The sequence below is a fragment of the Aegilops tauschii genome, chromosome 3 (genome assembly GCF_002575655.3).
Source record: "Aegilops tauschii subsp. strangulata cultivar AL8/78 chromosome 3, Aet v6.0, whole genome shotgun sequence".
NCBI classification, from domain to species: Eukaryota; Viridiplantae; Streptophyta; class Magnoliopsida; order Poales; family Poaceae; genus Aegilops; species Aegilops tauschii.
The window spans coordinates 15,701,474-15,725,868 of record NC_053037.3 but is presented as its reverse complement, the minus strand read 5'-3'; the positions used below and the strand labels follow the sequence as shown (position 1 = coordinate 15,725,868).

Genomic DNA, 24,395 nt, shown 5'->3' with positions numbered 1-24,395 from the left:
ATTCATACATGAGCTGGATATTCCAGTCATCTTTCTTTCTGCCTTTATACTTCTAACAGTTTAACTTTTAGTATTTCTCCTACTCGCAAAAGAAGCACCCAACTTAAGAGTGGCGTTAGCCCCGGGCTTCCTAGGCGTGTAAGTCACACTAACACCCTTTGGACACTTCCTTTCTCTTTAAGTTGTTGTTTTATTCACCTTTCATTATATGACAAGCGTTCTTCTGGATCCCTCTCTTATCAGTCCAATGCATAGTAAACACTTTACTAATAATTTGCAATCAAACATTGCTTTGGATATTTCATATCTTTCAGCCTTTGTTTGTATCTGAAAATTAATTTCCAGTTCCATGAATATCACATAACTATCCCAAACTTTCGAAGTTCGAGTTTCATGGAAGCAAACATATTTCACTTGACCGTAACCGAATTCTAGCTTTTGGATCAAAGGACGAGAGTCACATGATCCATAGCATTAGCGGGAGAATACGGAAAGCATGCGATAGGACAAAGTCCTTCTCGGCACTTTTGAGGAATATCCTCATATTATGTTACCAATCGTAAAGTTTTAACCAGATATTTAACAGCTATTCAATTTTAATAAGGAAGGTGGAAACGCGAGCCATTATTCTACAACTATTTTGCATATAACACTTAGACAATGTTCATAATTAATTGCACTAAGAATTAAACATGTTAATTCAACAGTGCGCTCCCACTCAAATCAATATCTCTCAAAATTGATTGTGAGTGATACAAGACCCACATTTCAATTGTTCGCCATTGGTGTAACACCACTGATGAAGAAAAATCTCAACCGGTAGGCCAACTTGCCAATCACATCTCTATGTGACTCTTGTTCATCTTTCGATGCGTGTGTTCCGAGCTCATGACGGTCATGCCTGAACGTCAAGACAACCAAGTGATCTCGCTGCGACGTCTCAACTCACCCGCCTCACACTTCTCTAATCGTTCGTACCCGTGTGACACGGCGCACCCCGAAAAGATAGGTGCCATGACGGTGCTGCACTTGGGAGAACACTAACTACTTGGTATTTTAAGTGAGAGATCACCCTAATAAAAGCGACTACCGCGCAATCAAGAAGGGTGCATCATAAGGGATAAACATCTCAGGCAATTCATAATAGCATGATATGGTATAGCCCTTTCTGACGGAGAAGTCTTTCATTTCTTCGTCTTCGGCATTCGCGTCGGTGTTCACCTTCGCGAAGATTGCCACCACCTTGTCGATGCACCAGATAATATTGCTATCTCTATAGCTAACAAAATATTGCATTACAACAAGGTTGACACGCAGATCATTAAAGTGCAATCATATGGCTCCAGCCATCATGCCGAATCATGATGCGCAGGTCATGTTAATTAATTTACATTATATAGTCATCCCATACATAATCAAATTATTATGAGCACTGCTATACCACATCACATGCACATGCAAACCCTCCTGCAAAACCAAGTTAGACGTTTCTAATCGGTTCATGCAAAAAACTTGTTCTACGTGGCTTCTAAGGTTTTGAAACAAACCGAAGCTACCAACGTCCATCATCAAGTATGATAATTCAAGTCGCTAGATTAACGTTCCAGGGTGTATGAAACACGAGATAATAAAATCTTGAGCCCCATACTAAACTTCGTCATACGCATGACCCCCGTGCAAATCATATCTGCATTGCCCTTTCGTCTATGAAATTTCATCTTTCTTTTTAACTACGGTGGAATTCAATGAACTGTTAGCACTTCGTTGATCAATCAGGATCGCGGATTGCCAGAACATTGAAACTCCACCATACTGTTATCAAGATCAGAAATATGAAAATTCCAGGGAAGCAACAAGAACATCGGGTAACAGATTTCATCTGCTACCCGCACGAATAATTTTCAGTAATAGAACTCATCTGCTACCTAATTATATTGTGCAACACCCATACATCTCATGTATTCTAGATCGCAACATGCATCTACGCATAGCACGGCTCATGATGCCACTGTAGGGTAACGCAGCAGAAAACAAAAAATTTCCGACCTACGCACCAGCCCAGGACCACTATGGAGACTACATACATGGTTTGATCTTTTTCGTTACCGACTCGTAACGCAGCGGGAAGTAGAGTCGATGACGATCGGCGGTGCAGATCCCCGCAGCTAGGATTTACAACCTCCCAACCGCGAGGATGTATACCCTCATCCGCCATACGGACAGCCCTCCGGGAGGCGGTCGAACAGTCCCCCGGACGGTGTCGCGGACAGCCCTTCGGGAGGACCTTCGAAACTCGAACGGTCACTCGGATAGCCCTCCGGGAGGACCCACAGAACTCGGACCATCACTTGGACAGCCCTTCGGGAGGCACTCTCGAACAGCCCCTCAGGGCACTAAGATCGAAACTACGACCTCTCTACAGAGTTGCACACATACGGTGTGAGCTATCCGGCAGGGCTTCGTCGTCCAGAACTAGTTCCTGCCGGAACCCAGACAGCCTTTCGGCTCTACGAAACTATTTCGCTGGGAGGGAGAGAAGAAGCCAGATCATTGCAATGGCATGTATGTGAGAAAGGGTGAGTGTGGAGGGCTGCCCCTCCACCTCTATTTATAGGAAATCCCAAGGGGTAGGGTAGTTTCACACAAAAACCCAAAATGCACATGAATGAAGTCCTTCCACAAGGACCTAGGAGTGAAACCAATAAACAAGAGGGTCCCCAAGGGGGGATACCCCATGTGGCCGGCCACACCCCCATGAGCGGCCCAAAAAATGGCTCCTATCCATCCATGTCATCCCCAAGATCTTTTGGAGCAAAGGCCCAAAAGGTGGCTTTCCATAAAGTAACCATAAAGCTGATTTTCACTATTCATGACGACATTTTTCAGCGTCCGTTCGAACTGAAAATATTTGTGTGGGCTTAGAACATTTCCAGTACCCACCAAACTTATTTTCAACGCGTTCCGAAACAATTCCGGTTTAGTTATTTTCATCTGCCAAAAGCATCTGAAGTGGTTCCGGCAGCTCCGGAGCATATCCGGTTATTATCCCGGAAAATTCCAGAAAGCTTCTAGAATGATTCTGGCACCCTCCAAGAATTATCAGGCATGTGCCGAAAACAATTTGACTTTATGGTATCCCCTGAAACAACTTTTCAGTTTCACCGGAACTCATCCGGTGACCTCTCTCTGCGGAACTTTTCCGTTGTCCGAAACTTTTCCGGTGTCCGAAACTTTTTCGGTGATTTTCTCTCAGACTCCCTGTCTAGTATTCAGCAGATAGATGACCCTTAAGCGTGTGACCCTATAGGTTCGGTGAAGTATAGATATGACCTGGAACCCCTTCCGATCAATGATCAACATCGGAGCCGTGGACACCCATATTGACCCCTACACCCACACGAATGAATATTCGAGTGAACCTCCAGTTGCGGTGAGCTATTCCTGTTGCTTCACAATATATCAGAAACACCTGAGGTGAGATTTATTGCATCCCCGTGGACGAAAAATTTGTCCACCATGCAAGTTACCTCGTTACCGGTTTTGTTCTATTTTCTCGTTTCCGTGTTCCGGCATCCCCGTGATCAAATCACAAAGGTGTCTGGCCAGACGATGATGGACACCGTAACACCGAGAGGGCCCGAGTATATCTCTCCATCGTCGGAGGAGCAAATCCCAATCTCGAGCTATCAAGTTACTTAACATACTTTCCCATGAACCCGTAAGCCGCCGTAATAGCCATCCAGTTACGGATGACGTTTAACAAACCCCAAAGTTCATGAAGCAAGCATGAAGAAACTCGATACTCTCATGGTCTAAGGAATTATGCAAACATTAACTATCTCTGTGTTATAAACCATTAACTTGTGACGAATGTATCTCATAGCATAACATCAATTCGGGTCGATTCAACACAAATGTCCTTCCTGACATTGTGCCCTCAAAGTTGCTTGGCATAGACATGTCCATGATTGGGAAAACATAATCATCATGCAACACTTGAGCTAGTCTTAGAGGCACGACTAGGAATACATTTTACCGTTTATTATTCCACACGTGCATATGGGTTCTCCCCAGAGCCTTTATGGATATACGGGCTCGGGAATCACATCAGTTATAGCATGGAACATAAACATAATTATGAACAGGGAGATAATCAATAACATTTATTATTGCCTCTAGGGCATATTTCCTACAGGCTCAACCTAGCACGACAGAACGAGAAATCGGTGGCGGCGATGAGAACCTGCGGAGGGGGCTGTGGTGCGGGGTGCGGGCGTGGGCGGCAGCTGTAGGTGGAGGGTTGCCATGGGCCAACAAATAGATCTATCAGGCAGGATATCGGGCCCCGCATGAGATCCCACGGCGGATTGTCAGTGAGGTCGGTGGCGGCGGCGGCGGCGAGGAAACTGAAAGAGGGCGGACGCACGAGTTCCGACTGCGGTTTGTCCGTCAGGTCGTCCGCGGCGGCGGCGGCGGTGGCTATGAAGCTGACAGGGCGCAACGGATCAGGATCGCGCGAGGGGTTCAGGAGTACGTGATCGCACGAGGGGAGGGGATCGAGATCGCACGAGTGGATTTTTCTGCGTCCGGGTTTTTTTTGTTGCGTGCGGGTGAGGTGGGGGTGTGGGAGATCGCTGGGAGGTGGGAGGGAGGACGAAAAAAAACCAGTGAAAAAAAACCGGACGAAAATGATGGGACGAAAATAAACCCGGAACGAAGACTACCAACTGAGACATTAGGAGTAGAGATACAGATCGTAGGAAAGAGCCAGAGACGCACGATTAAAAGAACGGAAAAACTAACGCCCACACGTGTGGGCGTTTGCACATCGCCCACACGCCTCCGTCACCATTCATTTTGCCACGTATGAACAGATGACATCAGCAGAAATCTTTTTGGTTTTCGGTTTAAAAATGTTTATCTCCTAATTAAAAATCGGTTTTTACCATTAAATCCGTCTCGACGAGATCTTCAAAACTAGACCCCATGTTGATATGTTTCGACGAAATTTTTTTTTGCCCAAAAGTTGCCATGATGACACTGTAGTTGCCATAGTGCTTAAACTAAAGTTGTCATGTGGCAATTTTAGTTTGTAGATCACGGCAATTTTAGTTTTTCGATGATGGCAATTCTAGTACTTTGACCATGAAAATATTTTTTTGTATGAACCATGGCAATTTTAAGTGCATGTATCATGGCAATTTTAATTTATGGTGCATGGCAAGTCTAGTTTCTTAATTCCCCGTTTTATAATATGTCAAAATTTACTTTTAAATGTAGATGAAAAGAGCTTAAACATATCATGGCAATTTCAGTGTAAACATCATGGCAATTCATGTGGAATAGACACGGCAACTTTTAACAAAAAAAATTCGTCGAAATATATTGATAGGAGATCTAGTTTCGAAGATCTCGTCGCGAGGGATTTAATGGTGAAATCGGATCTTCAATCGGATTTTTTATTTAAGAGATAAAACATTTTAAAAATAGAAAATTCAAAAAGATTTCCACATGCATGCATGCGGTAACATAGCGTAGTGTGTGTGCTATAGGGCGTGTGGGCAGATTTGGCTCCCACCACACGTGTGGGCGTTAGCGCTGTGCTAAAAGAAAGAAACCGTTGATTAAGGAAAGAAAGAAACCGCTGATTGCGTGCGTTGGTTAGCTGTGTTTGCGTGGCTGGGCTACATACGTTTTTCAGGGGAGGACGGGCTTACAGAATGTCTTGCAAAGCCCATCGTCAAGAGCCATACAGAGAATACCTGGCGCCGGCCCTGGGGGTGTGCAACCTGTGCGGGTGCACAGGGCCACCAGGTTTTTTGGGGCCTCAGAAAATTTATGCAGTAGTGTTCGCTTCCGATCGCGACCAGGCCTCCTGGCGCGCCTGCGCGCAGGTCTCGATTCCCGAACTCCCCCGATCGGGATCCAGGAAACTCCCGGAGCAACTAGTTAACGAGCGCTCTTTCAGAAGTCTCACAACAATCAGCGCCACTTGGCGCGCTCTGGACGCTTTCATTGGATTTTATTTTTTATTTTTTCGCACGCGTTTTCGCTTTTTTAAACGGTTTTTTCGGGGGGTTTCGACGTTTTGGTTTTCCCCCGGTCTTTCTTAGCTTTTCGATAAAAAAAAATTCGCGAAAAAATGCGTTTTCTTTTTTTTTCTTTCACGAAAGTCACGGTTTTTCTTCCGCGAGAGGCACGGTTGTGCTTTAGCGAGAGTCACGGCCGTGCCTTTCGGAAACGAAAAAAAAGCGTGTTTTCTGGTTTTTTCTTTCGCGAGAGTCACGGTTTTGCTTTCGCGAGAGGCACAGTTGTGCTTTCGCGAGAGTCACGGCCGTGCCTTTCGAAAAGGGAAAAACAAAACGCGTTTTCTGTTTTTCTTTCTTTTGTGAGAGTCACGGTTTTGCTTCCGCGAGAGGCACGGTTGTGCTTCGTGAAAGTCATGGCCGTGCCTCTCGGGAAGGGAAAAAATACGCGTTTTTTGTTTTTTTTTCTTTCGTGAGAGTCACGGTTTTGCTTTCGCGAGAGGCACGGTTGTGCTTTCGCGAGAGTCACGGCCGTGCCTCTCGGAAACGGAAAAAACGCGTTTTTTGTTTTTTTTCTTCCACGAGAGTCACGCTTTTGCTTCCACGAGAGGCACGGTTGCGATTCCGCGAGAGGCACGGGCGTGCCTCTTTCGGAAAGGAAAAAAAACCATGCTCCCGGTTCGGTTTTTTCGCCCGGTTTTTTTTGTTCGGTTTTTTTCGTGAAAAAAAAGTTCGTCAAAACCTATCAACATGGGATCTAGTTTTGAAGATCTCGACGCGAGGAATCCAATGGTGAAAACGGTTCGAGATTTGGACGCACGATTTAAGAGATAAAACCTTTTGAATAAACGGATCTACGAAAAAAGGAAAAACTCCCAAGTTGCGACAAGTCGCGACCTAGGAAAGTGGAGTGTTCTTTACAACGAGTACTCCTTAATTAGTGATTTCGGGGAACTCCTATATGCAGCTGTTTGCGGCAAACAGCCGCAGGTTTGCATAGGCGGGTGTCTACCTGGGCCGGCCCATGAAGGAAACAGCTGCGAGCATGTACTGTAGTAGCTAAAAAATTAAGCCTCCCTCGCATAGGATCGATCACAGGATCTCTTGGAATAGTTCAAGCGACACAACCAGTTAGGCTAACGAAGGTTATTGAACAAGGAGCAACGTAAAACATTAAATACCAAACATCCATCACAGATCCGATATATTTTTTGAAATTCAGAACGCAGTTTTTTTTCTGAAATAACCCTGAGTGTTTTATGAAACAGAAACACTTTTCAACTTTCTAAACAATTTTTAAAAACTGATACATTTTCAAAAAAAGAACATTTTCAGAATTTCTGAACAAATTTGGAAAACAGGAACATTTTCTGAAAAATCCCGAACATATTTTACTTTGTGAATTTTTTTGGAAACATGAATCTTTCTGCATTTGTGAACAAATTTGGAAAACAGGAACAATTTTCCAAAATTCTCAAACATGTTTTAATTTGTAAAAAATATTTAAAAACAAGAAAGTTTTCTGAATTTGTGATTTTTCTTAAACTGGAACATTTTCTGAATTTGAGAAAAAATTAGAAAGTAGAATTTTTTTATATCCCAAACAAATTCTAATTCGTGAACAAAATTTTATAACGCGAACATTTTTTGATTTACGAAATTGAGAACAAAATTTGTGAAATTGGGAATAAAATTTAAACATGGGAACAAAAAGTATTTGAAATCCCGAACATGTTTTTGAAACATTGAACATTTTCTAATTTAGAGAAAAACATTGAGCATGAGAACAAAAAATTGATTATCCTGAACATTTTTTGAATTTACAAAACAAAAAATTTAAATCAAGAACAATTCGTAAATCCTAAACAAAATTGGAAAATGCGAACAGTTTTTAATACATAAAAAATGAAATAATGGAACCATTTTTAAAAATTTGGAAACTCTAAACGTTTTCGAGTTTTAGAACATTTTTTAAAATGAAGTAAACAATCTTTGAACTTCTGAACATTAATTGAATTTTGTGAACAAAATTTGAAAAACTGATATATTTTTTTATTTCTAAAGATTTGTTAAAAAATGAAAATGACAAAGGAAAGAAAAAAGAAACAAAGAAAGTAAAAAGCGAAAAAGGAAAGAAAACTGAAAAAAGTATAGGAAAAACAGGAAAATAACGAAAAAGACAGAGAAAGGCATAAAACCGGTTCAGAAACCTTCCCTTACCTTCTAGAAGGTTCCTAAAACGAGAAAAAACCGACTGGAACCTTCTCAAAACCGCCCGGTACTGTAGCGCGTACTTTGCTGATAATTGGGCCGGCCCATGTCGATCGCTGGTCGCTCCCGTCCTGTGCGAAGTGTCGACAATCTGCCGCATATTCTGCAGATAGGATTTTCCCGCGATACCTCCTCTTCGCTTCTCACGCGTACAGGTACAACAGCCACGCCCCACGCTCCCAGGGAAAACATAGCGATCGAATCGAAGCTGAAGTGTTGTTGCGCGGACCGCCGGTGATTCCGTTAGCCCTTCACCTTCGCTTTGAGTTTCAACTTCGATACCGTATATAGTTTTGCTGTAACTTTGTAGCTAATTTTAGTATTCACATCAATTAGGCGTCTAGCATTGCAAGTTCTGAGCCTGTTGAAATTTTAAAGTTTCTAAATAATTGTTTTCCCAATGCAAGTGTTGCTTATAGAGTTCTTTTGACCATCCCTGTGACGGTTGCATCAGCGGAACGGAGCTTTTCAAAATTGACGCTATTCAAGTCTTATATGCGCACTACCATGACGCAACAAAGACTTACTGATAATAGCACTTGAGAGTGAAGAAGTACCGGAGAAGATTGATTATGAGGATATTATTGAAGATTTTATTTCAAGGAACACTAAAAAGAATGATGCTATTTAAGTGAAGACTTTACAACCAAGAATAGGTGCAATTTTTGATATTTCCCATTGCTATGTAAGATATTCTAATCTGAACATTATTATAGTTATATTTGTATATTTTTTTTAAGTGAGGTAGGGCCCATTTTAGAGTTCCGTACAGGGCCTCGGATTTTGCCGGCCCGGCCCTGTGCATTTAAATGAGAAGTGACACGTGTGGAACATATATGATGAGATGAATAGACTGCTGTAAGGGCATATTTATCCCTAAGGTGTTTTGGTGATTGATGACAATACTTTTGCGGACTAATCGTGTGCCTTGAGTATTTCAGATATTTCGTCACCAGGCACAAGACGGTTTGGTGCCCCTCGAAGACTATTGAAGACGGCGTTTTTCTACGTTTCTTTTCGGTGGAGTTGAGTCGTAGGAAAGCTGTACTATTAAGAGGGGGTCCGCGTTGGAAAGGTTCGGGTGGAATCATCACGTACACGTTTTCTTCCTCTGCACCGCCTTTCCTTTTGCGCTTTGGAGCATCCTCCGTTTTCCTCATCTATTTGCAAAGAGAAGGATTCCTAGTGTTGCTGTTCTGGGGCATGCGGTAGTACTGCTCTTCGGAGCGGTAGTACCGCAGGCCCCTGCGGTAGTACCGCATGCCCTTGCGATAGTACCGTAGGTGCCCACGGTAGTACCGCTCCTAAGGAGCTGTAGTACCATGGCCTCAGACCAGACTAAGCCGCCCGTGCGGCTATAGGGACGGATGTAATTTTTTACATCCACGCCCTACGCGGTAGTACCGCCCCATGTGCGCGGTAGTACCGTGAAGCCTGGTCTGGCACAGCAACATGAGCGGAAGTAGGGGCGGATGTAATTTTTTTACATCCGCGCCCAGCGCGGTAGTACCGCATGTCATGCGCGGTAGTACCGTGTCGGATTTTTGCATTGTCTGATTTTCAGCGGAAGTTGGCACGGATGTATTTTTATTCATCCGCGCCCGTCCCAGGCTAGTCCAATCCTGCCTTGCGGTAGTACCGCAAGGGGGAGCGGTAGTACCGCACCAGCGACAGTACCGCCCTCAGCCTCTGCGCTTCAGGCCTGGGCTAGCTCCTACCGTAGCAGCGGTAGTACCGCGGTCCGCCGCGGTAGTACCGTGAGCCCTTGCGGTAGTACCGCTTGTCTAGGGCGGTAGTACCGCAGGTCGCGGGCTGGTTAAGTGGATAATGGTTGGATTTGTCCCACCACTATATAAGGTGTGTCTTCTTCTCCGAGTTGACTACCTCTTCTAACCCTAAGCTCCATTGTTGCTCCAAACTCCATTTTCGGCCGATCTCTCTCCATAGCCAATCAAACTTGTTGATTTGCTCGGGATTGGGTGAGAAGGTCCCGGTCTACACTTCCACCAAGAGAAATTTGATTCCCCCCACTAATCCCTAGCGGATCTTGTTACTCTTGGGTGTTTGAGCACCCTAGACGGTTGAGGTCACCGCGGAGCCATAGTCCATTGTGGTGAAGCTTCGTGGCGTCGTTGGGAGCCTCCAATTAAGTTGTGGAGATTGCCCCAACCTTGTTTGTAAAGGTCCGGTCGCCGCCTCCAAGGGCACCAATAGTGGAATCACGGCATCTCACATTGTGTGAGGGCGTGAGGAGAATACGGTGGCCCTAGTGGCTTCTTGGGGAGCATTGTGCCTCCACACCGCTCCAACGGAGACGTACTTCCCCTCAAAAGGAAGGAACTTTGGTACACATCCTCGTCTTCACCGGCTCCACTCTTTGTTATCTCGTGCCTTTACTTGTGCAAGCTTATTTGTGTTATATCCCTTTCTTGCTTGTGTGTTTGTTGTTGTTGCATCATATAGGTTGCTCACCTAGTTGCTTATCTAGACAACCTACTTTGATGCAAAGTTTAATTTGGTAAAGAAAAGCTAAAAATTGTTAGTTGCCTATTCACCCCCCCTCTAGTCAACTATATCGATCCTTTCAATTGGTATCAGAGCCTCGTCTCTTTATTAAGGACTTTTTCGTCCGAAGAGTATGGTTGACACCGTAGACGGTGGGGAAGAGCACTCCGATGTGAATCCGTTCTCGTCTTCGGCCGGTGGGGGAACCGCGGTCTCTCGTGAGGAATTCAATGTGGCTTTGGACACATTGAAAACCTCCATGAAGACCGAGGTTGAAAGCATGTTTAATAAATTCATTGAAGGGCTTAAACTATCTACCGCACCGTTGAAAGTGGGTGATCCCACTAACAAGGTGACGGATGCTAACTCCGACAAGGGGGAAGCTACTAGTGAAAATGCTCCTTCTACTAGTGGTAAGAATGGCAGCGACATCTTTGCCCATGTGGAACCTCCACTTGTTTATGGTGGACCGATTCCTTCTACTCATTTGAATCATGCCGGTCCTCCCCCTAAGATTGTGAAAAATGAGGATTTTGATTCTTGGGTTTATCGCTTTAAGCGTCATTTGAATCATGTGAATACTAATCTTTGGAGAATCATTGAAGAAGGTTTCTATCCGCATGACCGAAGCAACTTCACGCCTAGAGAAGCTGCGGATAATCAATTCAATGAGAATGCTCTCTTCATCATCCAAGATGCAATTCCACCCGAAGATCTTCCTCACCTCCGGCCCTATGCCATGGCCAAAGATGCTTGGCACCAAGTTGTTTCCCTCTACCGGGGAAGCGCAAGTATTCAACGCTCCAACTATGAAGTGGTGCAAGATGAAGCCAACGAGTTTGCAATGAAAGAAGATGAAGAACCTCGTGAACTTTATTGGAGAGTAACCAAACTCGCGGTCTTACTCCGAGATCATGGGAGCAAGGACACGGATGACAATTGGATCAAGCGCAAATTTCTCAAGGCAATGATGCCTTACCACAAGGCCATGTCCTCCGTCATTCGTCAACGGCCGGACTTCCACACCTTGTCCTCAAGTGAAGTGTTGGATGAGTTTGTGGCTATGAGCATCTTGGACAAGACCACCGACAATGCGGTGCTACGTTCTCAAAGAGCAAAGAAGCCCAACCTTGCATTGAAGGCCAAGGTTAGTGTGGAAGAAGAAGAAGAAGAGGAAGAAGATGAGAGCAACCCCGAAGATACAAAGTATGCCTATCATGAACACATGGCTCTTGCTTCAAGGCAATTTTGGAGCAAGAAGAACACAAGGCCCAACTTCAACAAGAACAACTCAAGTGGCGCGAAGGTCAAGCAACGTGTGAGGACTTTCTATAATTGTGGCAATGTGAGCCATTTTGTTGCGGAATGCCCGTATGAAAAAAGGGAAGACAATGGTGGCAAGCTCATCCGGAAGGACAAGGCCAAGTCTTTCTCTAACAAGAGCAACTTCACCAAGAAGACTCCTCCCAAGGCGTTGGTGGTACAAGAAGAGTACAATGAGGATGATGATGATGATGAAGATGATCGGTTGCCATGGCCTCCGCTGCCATTGCATCAACTCCACGGGTGTCTCTCTTCGACTCACCCAATGAGAACATCACCGCCAAGTGCCTCATGGCTAAAGCCACCAACAAGGTAACCCCCAACATCAAAACTACCATCATTAATAATCCTTCGTTGACGGATTGCATTGATGAACATGAGGGATCTAATGTGGAGGAGAATGAGTTTGAGTCCTTTATGGGTAAACTCAAGGGTAAATCCAAGAAGCACTTCCTTGCTCTCTTGGAACAGCTTGGTGAAGCCAATGACATGATCGAGGCTCACGAAGATACCATCTCTAAGATGGAGGGGCATAGTCGTGACTATGCCGATGAGATTTCGGATCTTTCCAATGCTCTTGAGGAAGAGCGTGGTCTTCGTTTGGCTCTTGAGGAGTCATACAACGATGATCATGCTAAACTAAAGAAAGATCTTGATCATGCGCTTGTTGTATCTTGTGTGCTAAATTCCGAGAAAGCCAAACTTGGGATTGATCTTGCTAGACTCAAGGAAGAGTTTGATATACTTGACAAGGCTCATAAGGCCTTGAAGGGTATTCATGCTAGTCTTAAAGAGTCTCATGATCAACCTCAAGTGAAGCTAACCAAGGAGAAAGCCACCTTTCCTCATATGGTTTTAATTGATAATGCAAATGCTACTAACCCGTGTTGTGAGCATGTGCATCTTATTGAGGAGAATGCTAAGTTGAAGGAGCAACTTGAGAAAGGCCTTGTGTCGTGCATACAAGGTGAGAAGAACCTCAACGACCTTTTGAGTAATCAAAAGGAAGTTGTAGCCAAGGAGGGGATTGGGTTCGCACCCAAGCCCAAGACGAAGAATGACAAGACCAAACGACCTCCTCCTCTCAAGCAAACCTTTGTGAAGGAGGGAGAGGGTGCTCCCAAGGAGAAGAAGAACAATGCGAAGGGTGGTGGTGTCAAGAAGGGAAATGCCACCCCTTCCAACAAAGCCGGCGACTTTAACCCTTCTTATGTGTTGTGCCGTGCTAGTGATGGGCATGTTTATGCCAAATTTGTTGGTTCTCCTTATGAGTACATTGAATGGTCTATTTGGGTTCCTAAGACCCTTGTCACTAACATCAAAGGACCCATTACAAAATGGGTACCTAAATCCAAGCATTGATCTCTTGTAGGTGTTTGCATCCGGTGGGGGATCATGGTTGCTCGATAGTGGAGCTACAAATCATATGACCGGAAGCAAGGACTTGGTGGTGGACGTGCACAAGCTTCCATCTGTGCCCACCAATGTCGAGTGGGATGATGCCTCGTCTTCTAAGGTATTGGGACTCGGCAAGGTTGTCATCTCTCATGATCTTCCGATCGAGAAAGTCATGCTTGTTGAGTCCCTTGCGTACAATTTACTTTCCGTTCGTCAACTTGCACTCATGGGTTTTGCCACCTTCTTTGATATTGATATCGTGGCCCTCTTGTGGAGCAAGACTCTTAAAGTAGCCTTTGTTGGGCATGTCGAGAACGGTCTCTATGTGATTAACTTTTTGGAGCGACCCACTAAGACCGCGACATGCCTAATGGCTTAAGTTGATGTGGGTTGGCTTTGGCACCGCCGTCTAGCCCATGTCAATATGAGATCTTTGCAAAGTCTTCTCAAGGGGGACCATGTCCGTGGACTAACAAATGTTAGTTTTGCCAAAGATCGTGCTTGTAGTGCTTGTATCGAAGGAAAGCTACATGAGAAGGCTCACCCTCCCACGACTATCATCTACTCGAAGAGACCCTTGGAGATCCTTCACATGGATCTCTTTGGGCCTCCATCCTTTGATAGTCTTGGAGGTAGAAAGTATTGCTTGGTGATTGTGGATGATTATTCAAGATACACTTGGGTATATTTCTTCAAGAGGAAGAGTGAGACTCAACAAACCGTCATCGACTTTGCAAATGAAGCTCAACGTCAACATGATGTAAAGATCTTGACAATAAGGAGTGACAACGGCACCGAGTTCAAGAACTACACCTTGAATGAATTTCTTAGTGATGAGGGGATCAAGCATCAATATTCTGCACCTTATACCCCTCAACAAAATGGTGTCGCGGAGAGGAAGAACCGAACATTGATGGATGCGGCAAGGACCATGATGGCGGAGTTCAAGTCTCCATACAACTTTTGGGCCGAAGCCATCAACACCGCGTGTCATGCATCAAATCGGCTCTATCTCCGCAAAGGCTTGAACAAGACTCCATATGAGATACTCACCGGTAACAAGCCCAACCTCAAGTACTTTCGGGTGTTCGGGTGTAAGTGTTTCATTCTCAAGAAAGGTGTTCGTTTGTCTAAATTTGAGGCTAGAGCTCATGAGGGCATATTTGTTGGTTATGCAACAAACTCCCATGCTTACCGTGTTCTCAATAAGTCCACGGGACTTATTGAGGAGACGTGTGACGTGGAGTTTGATGAGAATAACGTCTCCCAAGTGGAGCAAAGTGGTACTTGTGATGTAGGTGATGAAATTCCTCCCCAAGCCATAAGAAGAATGGGTGTTGGTCATATCCTACCCATTGAGGAACCCCTTGTGGCCGAAGGAGAAGGACAATGCTCCACTCAAGTGGAGCGATCACCAACCCAAGACCCACACGCTTCCGAAGAACAAAGTGAAGGCCCTCAACCTCTTGAACAAGATCAAGGGCAAGATCAACCTCAAGATGGTAGTGAACCACCAAATGATGCCCAAGGTCAAGTTCTCCCCTTCGAGCAAGTCCAAGATCAAGAACAAGCTCAAGACGGTGCTCAAGATGATCAAGTTACCCCTCCTCTCTTCACATCTGAGGAGGAATTAGAGCGTCGTGCCACGAAGATTGCTTCCAAGCTCACTACCAAAGGTCATCTCATGGAGAATGTGGTTGGAAGCCTAAGAAAGGGGGTAAGCACTCGTAGACAATTAGCAAACTATTGTGAACATCACGCGTTTGTCTCTTGTGTTGAACCCCAAAAGGTCTATGAGGCGCTCGAAGATCCGGATTGGCTCAATGCCATGCATGAGAACTCAACAACTTCGAGTACAACAAGGTGTGGAGATTGGTGCCAAGGCCAACGGGGAACCACAATGTCATTGGAACCAAGTGGATATTCAAGAACAAGCAAGATGCTCATGGGACCATCGTTCGCAACAAGGCAAGATTGGTAGCACAAGGCTACTCCCAAGTCGAGGGTATCGACTACGGTGAAACCTTTGCTCCCGTTGCTCGCCTTGAATCCATTCGTTTGTTGATTGCTTATGCTTCCCATCACAGCTTTAAGTTGCAACAAATGGATGTGAAGAGTGCTTTTCTTAATGGTCCCATTAATGAGTTGGTATATGTCAAGCAACCCCCCGGGTTCGAGGATCCCTACTTCCCCGATCATGTGTATCAACTCGATAAGGCACTCTATGGCCTTAAACAAGCCCCACGTGCGTGGTATGACCACCTTACCGAGTTGTTGCAAGATCGTGGATTTGAAGTTGGGCAAATCGATCCCACTCTTTTTACTAAGAAGGTCAAAGGGGATTTGTTTGTGTGCCAACTATATGTTGATGATATTATCTTTGGTTCCCCTAACAAAGCTTTCAATGAGGAATTTGCCGCTCTCATGACCTCAAAGTTCAAGATGTCTTCCATGGGAGAGTTGAAGTTCTTTCTCGGGTTTGAAGTTAAGCAAAGAAGAGAAGGAACCTTCATCAATCAAGCCAAATACACTCAAGACATGCTAAAGAGATTCAAGCTAAGTGATGTCAAGCCGGCTTCCGCCCCAATGCCCACCAAGTGCCAACTTGACATTGATCCCAATGGTAAAGCGGTGGATCAAAAGGTATATCGCTCCATGATTGGCTCCTTACTTTACCTTTGTGCATCTAGACCGGATATCATGTTGAGTGTGGGAATTTGTGCACGGTTTCAAGCCGCACCTAAGGAAAGCCACTTTGTGGTGGTCAAGCGAATCTTTCGATATTTGGCTCATACCCCAAACTTTGGCCTTTGGTACCCAAGAGGAGCAAACTTCAAGCTTGTAGGTTATTCGGACTCAGATTGGGCGGGAGACAAAGTGGATAGGAAGTCCACTTCAGGAGGGTGCCAATTCCTTGGTTGCTCTTTGGTAAGTTGGTCTTCTAAGAAGCAAAGTTGTGTATCTCTCTCGTCCACCGAAGCGGAGTATGTGGCGGCCGGTTGTTCTTGTGCACAACTCTTATGGATGAGGCAAACTTTAAAGGATTACGGTGTCATTTGTGACAAAGTGCCTCTTTGGTGTGACAATGAAAGTGCCATCAAGATTTCTCTCAACCCGGTGCAACACTTCAAGACGAAGCATATTGAGATTCGGTATCACTTCATCCGTGATCATATTAGGCGAGGGGAGATCGAGCTCAACTATGTCAACACTCATGATAACCTTGCAGATATTTTCACGAAGCTCTTGGATGAAGCAAGATTTCGCGAGTTAAGGCATGAGCTAAATATCATTGATTCGAGCAATGTGACTTGAACCCTTGCACACCACACCACACTCATCTTGTTGTCTAGTTTAGATGTAGGCATGGACATAGGGGGAGTGTTGTTCTCTCAATGAACTCTCTCTCCCCCCATTATGCATAAATTAATCAACTCTTTCACATTAGCCATTCTTGATGGTACTTGTGCTTCAAAGACGAGTTTTGGTCATGGGGCCAAGGATAATTCTTCGCGGTGCCATACCAATTGACTCCAACATAGGTGGCTCCGGCCCAATTGACTCCAACATAGGTGGCTCCGGCCACCGCCCTCTCCTTGGAGAGGTTGTGTCTCGTGGTTGGTCCTTGTTGTCTCTTGCCTTTCTTTCTTCGTGTTGAGCGTGTTCTTGTGGTGTCTCGTTCGCTTGAAGTTTCCTTGCGAAGACCCTTTCTCTTTCGTTTGAAACGTGCATCTTCTTGAGCTCACGGTACTACCGCGGCCTGCCACGGTACTACCGCATTCGGCCAGCACGGTAGTAATTTTTTACTACCGCCTGGGGGAGCGGTACTACCGCTTCGATGCGGCTCTTCCGCCTGAGCGGTACTACCGCGATGATGTGCGGTACTACCGCGCTGCCGAGGGCGTGTGGGGGTTAAGACCCGGGCAGGGGGACACTACTAGGGAAAACCCTAGTAGTAGCGCGGGTTTAATGCCCACTAGTAGCGCGTGCTGCCGCGCTACTAATAAGGCGCTACAGCTATTACTTAGCAGTAGCGCGTGCGACACGCGCTACTGCTAAGACACATAGCGACAACACTTGTTCTACCCCGCGCTGCTGCTAATCTAGCTAGTTGCAGCGTGTTTACTATCCATCGCTACTAGTATTCTTTTTTTACTGTATTTATATGCCATTATACAAATTTTGGTACAATACCAATTATGAGGTATATATCATTATGTCCATAACAGTGTGTCAAATGAAGGTGGATTAGGTTCAAGTGGAAGCAATATGTGGTGCATGTCAAAAGTATACTACTAATTCAAACTAGATCTAGTTTGGACTAGTAGTACTTTCGATGTGCACCACATGTTGCCTCCACTTGAATCTAATCCGCCAGCACAAGCTATTTAATCATCATCATAGTGATTACCACCGACAGTATTTATTTAATCACCATAGTCATAGTGTAGCACATAATCATCTTCAAACTCATTCTAGCTAGCTAATCACCACCAACACTAGATGCGGTAGCTATCTAATCACCACTAACACTAGCTAATAATAATCATCATAGTCATTACCACCAACACTAGCTATTTAATCATCATAGTCATAGTGTAGCACATCATCATCTTCAAACTCATTTCTAACTAGCTAATCACTCCTGCTGCTCTCTTTCAGGTAAAATAACATAAAACATATGTAGCTCTCCTCCTTCATCAAGTTGGAGCATGCAGATGAACCTGTCTCCTAATCGTGGGCTGCGCTTCTTCTTGCTTCCCCCTATTACTTGTCTGCGATCGTTCACAATTTTGGTCCAGTCTTTCACTATTAAGCATTCGTCGTTTTTAGAAATCCTGAATGCACTTAAGTGCTCTGTAGGATATCTTGGCCGCAAGCTAACAATACTCATGGTACCTGTAGTCTCGATCCCATAAGGCACAACATTCATCTGGAGTCCCTGTTGAAGAACATCGTATGGTAACATACTTAGCAATGAAGTTTGGCTTAAAAAATAATGTATGGAAAAGATGCACTGAGGACAAATAGTAAAAATCTTACCATCTTTCCTAAATAGATGTGACCGTAGTTCATTACGAACACTATTGGTCGCACATTTTCGGTACTAACATTTCTAAATGCAGGAAGAAAATTTGTCTTGACAGTATCAAGATCCTCAAGCCATGAAACATAATGACTTAGCTCCTCGCAGTTTAGTTCAGCCCCGGGACAGTATAGGTCATGTCTACCAAGCGCTGGACATGTTTGCTTGAACAGAAATAAGCTGACAATAAAAATTAGTTGTCAACTATATTTGAATAAACAATATCAAAGACATAAATATGGTTGAGAAACTCACATAATGGTATAACTGGAGGCGTCTGCACATCGACCCAGATGTCGGTATTACCTTCAATATCATCTTCCAGACAAATATCAAAGGTGATAACCATATCAGTCTCAAATGCATAAGTCTTTCATAGTGCTCGCCATGTTTTGCATCCAAAATAGGTGTAGTCGTCTGCGTTGTATAATCTTGCGTGGAAAATATAACCATGCTCGGTCTTCAAGTGAACTTTCTTTACCTCCGTAGTACGACTGAAATCTATCTTATCCAATACAAAAACTCTTGCATGGCAGGGGATACGCTAGTAGAATAGTAAAAAAATTAAATTATAAGTTGAAGCAAATGAAGCAGATGTCATGCTTAATTACGAAAAAAGACTTGTCGTTGTGACTTACTGTATCCACTTCAAAGTTCTCGTCCAGCTTGATGCTGAAGTGCCTATCATCATCTAGGAAGATTCCGTCGCACAGACCGCGCTCGTCTTCGCAGTATTTGCAAATACCGAAATCCTTTTCGTCGTCAGACATTTCCTATGTTCATAGTTGAAACATTAATTGAAAATCGATCGAAGACAACTACCAGGATACTCAACACACAAATCCGGGGCACTCGATATTTCCTACTAGTCATGCCAAAATTCACGGAAAAATCCGGCATGACCTTTGCTAAAATAGGACATATTGAGCGCCTGAAATTTGCCGGAACGGAAATGAATCAACACTCCGGCAAAACATAGGCCACTCGGAGGTGTAACCTGCAAACATGACCGGCCACTTGGGCAAGCACATATCCTATTTGAGCAACACAAGATATACATTTCAAATATCTTATAGGACTCAAATTAGCATGCATTCAATAAGCAAAAGTAAATCATCTCATGTGTCCGTACATCGTCGAATATTATCACTAATACATCCCGAATAGTATCATACATATAACATCACTAATACAACTAAAACCCTAGCGCACGACGGGTATCGGCGCGGGCGGTGGACACCCACAGAGAAGGAACCATCACAGGATCATAGCTCCAATGAGATCCCTGGAGAACCTGCCAGGTATTGGAGAACCTGTGCTCCAACGCAAACAAGTAGCGACGGACGTGCGCGTCCTCCTCACTGACACGGTGACGCACCACCTCCGCGGGGTCCTCGAGCCTCTGGACTGTCACTGGCCCACGCGACCGTCACCAAAGAAGGTTTGGGTCAACAACGGGCTGACTCCTCACCAACCTGCGCCTCCCGGTAGGTAGCGCCTCCCAGTACCACCCCGGCGGAGCCCAGTCCCGGACATGGTCCATCTGGTGACGCAGGTGTCCTCCGCCGACTCGACGACGAGGATGCGGGATAGGCATCGTCGACGTCAATGCAGGAAAAAATTGCTTTAACTAAAAAAGTAAACTAGTTCTATTAATTTTCGTACTAAAAATAAGTTAGATGAACTCTAAACTTTAACCCTAACTAATTTGATGAACCCTAAAATTTAATGAACCCTAACTAATTTGATGAACTCTAAAATTTAACCCTAACTAATTTGAAGAACTCTAAAATTTAATGAACCCTAACTAATTTGATGAACTCTAAAATTTAACCCTAACTAATTTGATGAACTCTAAAATTTAACCCTAACTAATTCGATGAACTCTAAAACTAATTCTATTTAACAACTACTGCCATAATTAGCATCTAATTTGATGAACCCTAACTAATTAGATGAACTCTGAAATTTAACCCTAAGAACCCTAGCTAGGCAGAGGTAGGGGAGGAGGAGGAGGAGGGCATGCTCACCTCGGGCGCCGGCGGAGTTAGGGAGAGGGGCACGCGGCGTCGAGGTCGGGGACGGGGTCGGGGTCGGGGCGGCGGGCGCACGGCGGAGGGCGGCGATGTAGGGGGGCGTCGAGGTCGGGGTCGGGGGCGGCGTCGAGGTCGGGGTCGGGGGCGGCGCCGAGGTCGGGGGCGGCGTCGAGGGTGTGCGGAGAGCGACGGGTCGCGCACGGCGGCCGACGGCGATGCACGCGGCGACAGCGGAGGAGTAGGGATTTGAGGGAAGTGGCCGGGGGAAGAACGAACCGCGCGGTTAAATCAAAAGTAGCAGTAGCGGGTTTCAGGAAGTGCGCTACTGCTATGATAGCTATAGCGCGTTTCTTAACAAGCGCTACTGCTATTCCTTTCTCTTTTTTATTTGCTTTCCATTTAATTTAATTTTCGTTAGCAGTAGTGCCTTTCTCCGTAAACACGGTGCTACAAAACAAGTAGCAGTAGCGCTGTTTCTATAAGCTCGCTACTACTATGTGTAGCCTATCGGCTTAGCAGTGGGAATTTTAGTAGTAGCGCTTTTACGGCTAGACGCACTACTGCTATATATATATATATCTGTAGCGCTGTTTTCGCCAGCGCGCTACTGCTAGTTAGCACTAGCGTGCTTTTTTAACAAGCGCTACTGCTAAAGTTATGTGTATAAGGTTTTCCCTAGTAGTGGGAGTTCCAACTCCCCCATACCCATTCGTCTGTTTCTCTCCCCGCCGCCTCTCTCTCTCTCCTGCTCAAGAACGGCGCCGGAGGCCCTCGCCGGATCTCCGTCTCCGGCCGCTCTCCTCGGATTCCGACCGGCGGGATCGTTCCCCACCACTTCCTCTTGCCATGGAACAAGGTTTCTCCCCGGATCCCTTTCTCTTTGGTTTGTTCGTTTGCCTCTAGGTTTTTGGGGAGATGCATGTTGTTCTTGAGATTTTAGGCTAAATCTTTGCAAGAGTAGGATGTAGGAGAGTAGTGATGCGTAGAGATTGTACTTGCTATGTTGCCCCGTGATGGATTTGATCGACCGTAGTACCGCGTTGATGTCACGGATGTTCACAGATCTAGAGGTTTCGAATCTGTACCCGTGCGGTACTACCGCATCTCCGGTGCGGTACTACCGCTCGTCCAGTACTACCGCTCTTCAGGAGCGGTACTACCGCGCGAGGCACGGCACTAAAATTTTACTGCCGCACCTAGACGCGGTACTACCGTGCCTCCCTGACGCGGTACTGATCACACGATGGATCGATGCACCGACCGTCGAGTTGTTGTGCCATAAGAGCAACTCCAATGGGGCGACCCATTTTGTCCGCGGCCGTCCGTTTGGGTCGGCGCGGACAGAAAAGGCGGCCCAACGTGCCGACCCAAACGGACGCGCGTTCGTTTTTCGTCCGCGGGCGACCTATTCCCGGCCCAATTTTGAGCCGGATTTGCGTCGGCGCGGACATGAGACGGACGCGCGCGCGCCTACTCCTGTCCCCGGGCCCGCTGGTCTGTGGCACATTGGCCTCCCCTCTCACCCCCCGGCCAATAAGCAACCCTCGCCCCGCCTCCTCCGTCACCGACGCCGCCGCCCATTTTTGCCGGCGACTCTTCCAGCTGCCGCCGCCTCCACATCCGCCCAGCAACGCCGCCCCTGCCCCCCGTCGCCCGCCGCCGCCGTTTTGCCGCCGGGGAGCAAAGTGGTTCCCACCGCCGCTCCCCCACCGCACCGCCGCCCGCACCAAGATGACGCCTCGCCGCCCCCGCCACATCCGGCCGGCACGCTCGTCGGACGCCGGTAGGGCAGCTAGCTGGTCTGTGGGCGCCGCGTCTCCGCTCGCCGGCCGTCTCCTTCTTCGACGCCCGCAAGCTGTTCGACAGCTTGTAAAACTATACTATTTATTTGCACGGCTAAACTATTTTGCTGGTTAACATTTTCATTTCACATTATGTTTGAATGCAAATCAATGTAAAATTGGGCGGCCAGCTGGCCACGCCTGCACATATGGGTCGGCGCGGTGGGCGCGCTGCCGACCGATATGAAAAACAGGGCGGACGCCGGGCGGGAGGCCGACCCAAACAGACAAAAAGCGGACGAAATCGCCGTCCGTTTGGGTCGGCCCGTTGGAGTTGCTCTAATGCCGGAACAGAACTATCCACCCCAAGAAATCAATCTGCCATTGCGCGCGCGCTGACTAATTTAACACGAACTAGGGTGGCACGTTGCCACTGCCCTGGCATCTCGATCGTCTTGCCATGCCAGGCAATGAATGCATCATGCATGCATGGATCTCATCCAGAATTCCAGATCGGACTTATATATACGTACCTTCGTTCACAGCATCCTAAGCTTTAAGCTGATCGAGCTGCGCAGTCCACCGCCGGCCGAAATGTGGCAGCCCACACTCCTCGTCCTCCTCGTCGCCGTCTCGCTCCGCGCGTGCACAGCGGCGGCGAACGGCCGCGGCAAGCCGCTGGTCACGCCCGTCACCAAGGACCCCTCCACGTCTCTCTACACGGCGCCCCTCAACGCCGGCCGCCCGCTCGTCCTCCACCTCTCCGCCCCGGACGTCACGTCGCCGTACAGCGCCGGCCACGGACAGAACACGCGCGTGACGCTCTCCGCCAACGCCACCGACGGCAGCAACCCGCTGTTCCCTGTCTCCTTCTCCGTGGCCGCCTCCTGCGGCGCCGTCGGCGTCGCTGGGCTCGCGCGCTCCGCCCGCTCGTTCCCGGCGCAGGTGGCGAGCACGCAGAGGGTCACCAACTCGTTCATGCTCTGCCTCCCGGGCGGCGGTGACCGCGCGGGCGCGGCCATCTTCGGCGGCGGCCCCTTCTTCCTCGCTCCCCCCGCGGACCGGCCAGCAGTCACGATGTTCCTCTCCGACGGGGTCCCTCTCCGCCGCCCGTTCGCCGGAGACCCAGGCTACTACGTGTCGGCCAGCAACGGCATCGCCGTCGACGGCGCGCGCGTGGCCGTCATAGGCGGCGGCGCGCTCATCGTCGGGTTCTCGACCACGGTCCCCTACACGGAGCTCCGCCCCGACGTGTACCGCCCATTGATCGCGGCCTTCGACCGCGCCATGGGCCCCAACGCGAGGAGGGTCACGGCGGCGGTGGCTCCGTTCGAGCTGTGCTATGACTCCACGAAGCTGCTGTCGACGCAGACGGGGTACTCGGTGCCGGAGGTGCACGTGATGCTGGAGGGCGCGCAGAACTGGACGGCTTTCGGGGACAACTCCATGGCCCAGGTGAGCCGCGGCACGGCGTGCTTCGCGTTCGTGGAGATGAAGGGCCGCGACAAGGGTGCGGTGCCGGCGGTGGTGATCGGCGGGCTCCAGATGGAGAGCAGGCTGGTGGTGGTCGACGAGGACAAGCAGAAGCTCAGCTTCAGCCGGCACCTCTCGGCCGATGGCTTCTCGTGCAGCAACTTCAATTTCACCAGGGCGGCCTAGTGAATCACACCGCCGTTTACATCTGGTGTTTGCATGACCTGTTAAAATAAAGACACCGATAAGTCCTGAAAGTTTTTTCGGATTTGACCATGATAAATCAAACATTTTTTTGGGCTATTTATATTTGTTGAACATGACAAGTATAGTTGATAAGCATAACAATTTCGTGCTTCGTTTGTTTTTGCTAGGAAATTACTTGCCAACTAAATTTGTCATCCTCATGTGAACTAATTACCATAAAAAGTGTTCGATTTGCCTTGGGTAAATCTCCAACGTTTGGGATTTATCATTTCCATAAAATAATCAAAGT

At 46.9% G+C, this 24,395-nt stretch overlaps 1 protein-coding gene across 1 annotated transcript; it reads left to right on the top strand.

The window, feature by feature from the left end:
• Positions 1 to 23,020: 23,020 nt before the first annotated feature.
• Positions 23,021 to 24,085, top strand: LOC109776796 (chitinase CLP-like). Its single transcript, XM_020335454.1, has one exon. The coding sequence runs from the start codon at positions 23,021 to 23,023 to the stop codon at positions 24,083 to 24,085; it is 1,065 nt and encodes a 354-aa protein (XP_020191043.1).
• The last annotated feature ends 310 nt before the right edge of the window (positions 24,086 to 24,395 follow it).